The 6,289-nt window shown below is 42.1% G+C and overlaps 1 protein-coding gene across 3 annotated transcripts in view; it reads left to right on the forward strand.

Moving 5' to 3' along the window:
* LOC119469431 (zinc finger protein 160-like) overlaps positions 1–4,411 on the forward strand; it is a 609,418-nt gene extending 605,007 nt beyond the window's left edge. For all 3 annotated transcript variants that reach the window (XM_037734682.1, XM_037734683.1, XM_037734681.1), the window contains exon 5: positions 2,014–4,411. In XM_037734682.1, coding sequence (XP_037590610.1) covers positions 2,014–2,951 — 938 coding nt within the window. In that variant the 3' untranslated portion in view covers positions 2,952–4,411. The remainder of the gene's footprint in view (positions 1–2,013) is intronic.
* The last annotated feature ends 1,878 nt before the right edge of the window (positions 4,412–6,289 follow it).

Here is a 6,289-nt window from a genome sequence, read left to right on the forward strand (position 1 = left end):
AAAAAAAAACACACACACACAAAACAAACAAACAAACAAATATCCTCCAGCTGTTATTTTGTAAACGTTATGTTTCTTATCTAGGTTTATCACATCCATCTTGGTGTACTAAATTAACATTTAAATATCTCACAGTATTTTAAAGGAAGCCTGGCTCATTTCTTATACTTCAAGGACTTCTCCACTGTTACATATATCACCCATATTTTCTACAAATTTCTGAAGTTCTGCAAGTTGCATTCTTCAGTTAACACATGATGACTATTTTGTTCCCCATCTTTCTTTACATCTGAATTTTCTGTAATGTTCACTTGGTTTCTGTCAATCCACTTCTTGGTGCTGTCCTGTTATTCTCTGCCAGTTATGTGCTATGTTGCTAAAAACCTAGTCCATGGGTCTCTGTGCACTGCCAGGAAATGTTTCTGTACTTTGCATCCACTAACAGCTCCCTTCAGTATAAACCATTACCCACTGTAGGTCGTTTACTTCTCTTTTTTTTTTTTTGAGACGGAGTCTCATCTGTCAACCATGCTAGAGTGCAGTAGCATGATCTTGGCTCACTGCAACCTCCGCCTCCCAGGTTCAAGCAATTCTCCTGCCTCAGCCTCCTGAATAGCGGGGAATACAGACACCCATCACCACACCCGGCTAATTTTTGTATTTTTAGTAGAGACGGGGTTTCACCATGTTGGTCAGGCTGGTCTTCAACTCCTAACCTTGTGATCCGTCCACCTTGGCCTCCTAAAGTACTGGGATTACAGACAGGCATGAGCTACTGCACCCAACCGTGCTTATTTTCCTTATTAAGGTTACCGCTATAGTTTGGAGGGGATGTTTGTCCGTTCCAAATCTCATGTTGAAATTTGATCCCCAGTGTTGGATGTGGGTCCTAATGGGAGGTGTTTGGGTCAGGAGAGTGGGACCTTCATGAAAGGCTTGGTGCTTTACTTGAGGTAATGAATGAGTTCTCACTCTATTAGTTCCCGTGAGAACTGGCCATTGAAAAGAGCCTGGCACCTCCTTCCCTCTTGGTTCCTCTCTTGCCATGTGACCTCTGCACATGCCATCTTCCCTTTGCCTTCTGCCATAAGTGGAAGCAGCCTGAGGCCCTCATTAAAGCAGATGCTGGTGCCATGCATCTTGTACAGCCTGCCCCCATTTTTAGAATTAACATAAGTTTGCACAACACAGATGTTTGGGGTATAGGCTATTTGAAACTAGACTTCCCTAAAATTAATTTGAATTACATGTAATCACTTTTTTTTGAGACGGAGTTTTGCTTCTGTTGCCCAGGCTGGAGTGCAATGGTGCTATCTCGGTTCACCACAACCTCTGCCTCCCGAGTTTAAGTGATTCTCCTGCCTCAGCCTCCTGAGTAGCTGGGATTACAGGCACATGCCACCACACTTGGCTAAGTTTTCTATTTTTAGTAGACACAGGCTGTCTCCATGTTGGTCAGGCTGGTCTTGTACTCCTGACCTCAGGAGTGATCCGCCTGCCTCGGCCTCCCAAAGTGCTGGGATTATAGGCATGGGCCACTGCACCCAGCCTTTTTTGAGGGGGGATGGAGTCTTGCTCTTTCGCCAGGCTAGGGTATAGTGGCATGATCTTGGCTCACTGCAACCTCTGCTTCCTGGGTTCAAGTGGTTCTCCTGCCTCAGCCTCCCAAGCAGCTGGGACTACAGGCACTTGCCACCATGCCCAGCTAATTTTTGTATTTTTAGTAGAGACAGGATTTCACCACATTGACCAGGCTGGTCTTGGTCTCTTGACCTTGTAATCCAGCTGCCTTGGCCTCCCAAAGTGCTGGGATTACAGGCATGTACCACTGTGCCTGGCCATAATCATTTTTTCTTTATTAAAAATCCTATTCCTACAAATTTGAAGATCATGGTTGAAAACTTTATAATTGTTCAGTATAAATACTATTTTTGGTATAATATCTTTTTCAGTATGAACTACTGATTTGCCAACTGTAGTTAATACAAAACCTGTTTTTCAAATATCTTGTAGGTGTCTCTCCTACACATATGATCAAGGAGTTACCACCAAAAGAGAACAATAGCACAGGAAAAGCCTTCCAAGCAGTAATACTGGAAAGACGTGAAATCCATGACATCAAAGATTTTTACTTCAGGGAAATGCAGAAAAATGTTCATGACTTTGAGTGTCAGTGTCACAGTGATGAAAGAAATTACAAAGAAACACCTGTGATTAAAATAAAAAACATCACCAGAAGAAGAGATCAATGTGATAGAAGGAAAGCTGGAAATAAGCCAGTTGAAAATCAGCGTGAACTGAGCTTAAAGTCGCATCTGGCTGAACTGCAGGGATTTCAAACTGAAAGGAAAATGTATGAATGTAATGAAATTGAGAAGTCTGTCATCCACGGCTCCTCAGTTTCACTGCTTCAAACAAATCTTCCTCGTGTCGACACCAGCATTTCTAATATATGTAGGAATGATTTTATGCATCCTTCATTACTCACACAAGAACAGGGAGCACAGAGTAGGGAAAAACCGTACAAATGTAATGATTGTGGCAAGGCCTTTCATCAGAGGTCCCACCTTGATACACATCAGAGAATCCACACTGGACAGAAACCATATAAATGTGATATATGTGGCAAAGCTTTCAGTCAAATTTCAAACCTGGCAAGTCATCACAGAATTCATACTGGAGAAAAACCTTACAAATGTAATGAGTGTGGCAAGGCCTTTAATCAGGGGTCCAACCTTACTAGACATCAGAGAATCCATACTGGACAGAAACCATATAAATGTGATGTATGTGGCAAAGGTTTCATTCAAAAATCAAAAGTAGCAAGTCATCACAGAATTCATACTGGAGAGAAAACTTACAAATTTAGAGTGTGGCAAGGTCTTAAGTCAACATTCATACCTTTAAAACCATCAGATAATTCACACTGGAGAGAAACCTTACAAGTGTAATGAGTGTGACAAAGCCTAACTAATCTTCAGGTCATCCATACTGGAGAGCCCTTATAAATGTAATGAGTGTGGCAAGACTTTTTTTCAGAGTTCAAAACTTGTAAAACATCTCAGAATTCATTCTGGAGAGAAACCACACAAATGTAATGAATGTAGTAAGGCATTTATTCAAAATTCAAGGCTGGTGGACCCTCAGAGAACTCACTGGAGAGAAACCTTACAAGCGTAATGAGTATGGTAAAACCTTTATTGTGTGTTCAAGCCTAACTAACCATCAGGTAATTCATACTGGAGAGGAACCTTACAAATGTAACGAGGATGGAAAGGCTTATGTGAAGCAGTCCCACCTTAGACATGAGAGTATTCATACTGGAGAGAAGCCATACAAATGTACTGAATGCAGCATGGCTTTTAGATAATGGATGGATATCAGAACTCACCAAGGAATCCATGCTGGAGAGAAACCTTAGAAGCGTGATGAGTGTGGAAAAACCTTTACCAAGGCCTCTCACCTCACTACACATACACGATCATCCATACTGGAGAGAAACCATATGAATATGATGTATGTGGCAAATTCTTCAGCAAAATTGTCATCTGGAAAGTCATCATAGGATTCATACTGGAGAAAAGCCTTACAAATGTGATGTGTGTGGCAAGGTCTTCAGTCAAAATTCACACCTTGTAAATCATCGGAGAATCCATACTGGAGAGAGACATTACAAATGTGATGAATGTGGTAAGGCTTTCAGCAGGTGTTCACATCTTAGGCTTCATGAGAAAATTCACACGGGAGAGAAACCATACAAATGTACTGAGTGTGGCAAGGCCTTTAGACAGTGATGTGACCTCAGGATTCACCAAAGAATTCATACTGGAGAGAAACTACGGATGTCTTGAGTCTGGCAAAGCCTTTACTCAGGGCTCATACCTCAATAATCATCAGATAGTTCATACTGGAGCGAACCTTCCAAAGGCACTGAATGTAGCAAGGCTTTTAGGCATGGCCCTAAACTCAGGACTCACCAAATAATTCATACTTGTAAATGCAATGAATATAGCAATGTTTTAAAGCAGTGTTCACTACTCTATTAGACATAAGTATCTAATATATCTTGGGGAAAAGGCACACAAATGTAATGTGTGTGACAAGGATTTTATCTGAGGACCAGAAGTTGGAGAACAAAATTCATACTGGGGAGAAACCTTACAAATGCAATGAGCATGGGAAAACCTTTACCACAGTTCAAGTATTACATGACATCAGAGAGTCCATATTGAAAAGAAACCATGTAAATATCAGGTATGTGGCAGAGGCTCTATTCAGGCTTCACAGTGCACTAGATATTAAAGTATACATCTTTTGCTGGGCGTGGTGCTCACGCCTGTAATCCCAGAACTTTGGGAGGTTGAAGTGGGCGGATGAACTGAGGTCAGGAGTTTGAAACCACCCTGGCCAACATGGCAAAACCCTGTCTCTACTAAAAATACAAAAATTAGGCTGGGCGTGGTGGTTCACGCCTGTAATCCAATGATTTTAGGACGCCGAGGCAGGTGATCACAAGAGGTCAGGAATTCAAGACCAGCCTAGCCAAGATGGTAAAACCCTGTCTCTACTAAAAATACAAAAATTACCCAGGTGTGCTGGTGGGCATCTGTAATTCCTAGCTACTCAGGAGGCTGAGGCAGAGAATTTCTTGAAGCCAGGAGGCGGAGGTTGCAGTGAGCCGAGATTGCACCACTGCACTCCAGCCTCGGCAACACAGCAAGACTCCATCTCAAAAAAAAAAAAAAAAAATTAGCTGGGCATGGTGGCAGGTGCTTATAATCCCAGCTACCCAGAAGGCTGAGGCACAGGAATTGCTTGAACCCAGGTGGCAGAGGTTGCAGTGAGCCGAGATTGCATCACTACACTCTAGCCTGGGTGGCAGAGCAAGACTCCATCTCAAACAAAAAACAAAGTATACATCTTTTAGATAAATCGCACAAACGTAATATGTATGCTAAGGCTTTTACCCAGTGGTCAAAACTGGCACATCACAGGATTTATACTGGAGAGCAGCCTCACAAATGCAATGAAAGTGGTAAAGCTATTTGTTTCATTGTTTGTTTTTGGGACAGAGTTTTGCTCTTGTCGCCCAGGCTGGAGTGCAATGGTGTGATCTCGGCTCACTGCAACCTCCGCCTCCCAGGTTCAAGTGATTCTCCTGCCTCAGCCTCACAAGTAATTGGGATTACAGGCATGTAACATTACACCCAGCTAATGTTTTTGTATTTTAAGCAGAGATGGAGTTTCACCAGGTTGGCCAGGCTGGTCTTGAACTCCTGACCTCAGGTGATCCGCCTGCCTCAGCCTCCCAAAGTGCTGGGATTACAGACGTGAGGCACCGTGCACGGCCAAAAGTGGTAAGGCTTTTTATCAAATGTCCCTGTCTTTCCGGTCATGAGAAAATTCATACAGAATCTATTAAAACTGTACTAAACATGAAAAGACCTTTAAGCAACAGTGATGTCATGAAGGTGGTAGTTTTTTAAACCAACTCCCACAACAGTCTCCAAATCATAGTATTCATATGAGGAATCACTAAGCCTAATTCTCCAAAATTAACTGGTAGTATTACAAACTGCAGAATAATTCCAGGTCAAAATATGTTGTGTGTGTTTGCATTTTTTTTTCAGAGTTTCACTCTTGTTGCCCAGGCTGGAGTGCAATGGTGCAATCTCAGTTCACCACAACCTCTGCCTCTCGGGTTCAAGCGATACTCCTGTCTCAGCCTCCCAAGTAACTGGAATTACAGGCATGTGCCACCATGCCCGGCTAATTTTGTATTTTTAGCAGAGACGGGGTTTCTTATAACATGATGTGTATCAAAGGAGCAAAGGACATGTGGAAATGACACATCTTCAGTTTATAAAATATTCATTTATGTGAAGTTTCTTGGAAAGGCTACATTACTACTATTTGTTTCTATCTGAAGTTTGAAATCTGTCAATGCCACCCTTATAGGCCTTTCGTTATGGTCTTTGGGAAGGAATCAATAAAATGAAAGGGCCTACTCCATTAGGTGTGGTTCGTTCCTACCCATGCTCCCTGAAGAACAAGGATGCTGAATTTAAAAATTTAATATTGTATGAATTAGGGACGGGTGAAGAACAATACAAAACTATAAGCCATGCTTATTGTGTTCAGTGTGCCCTTCTCCAGAGGGCCACTGGCTCATCAGAAAGGATTACTGCTCTACCAGTTGACCGTGAGATGGCATGCCAGGAAATTAAGACACTGGGCTTTTTTCTTTTTTTTTTTTTTTTGAAATAGTTTCAGTAGGAATGATATAGGT

Source organism: Cebus imitator, unplaced genomic scaffold (assembly GCF_001604975.1).
Source record: "Cebus imitator isolate Cc_AM_T3 unplaced genomic scaffold, Cebus_imitator-1.0 Scaffold654, whole genome shotgun sequence".
Taxonomy (NCBI): domain Eukaryota; kingdom Metazoa; phylum Chordata; class Mammalia; order Primates; family Cebidae; genus Cebus; species Cebus imitator.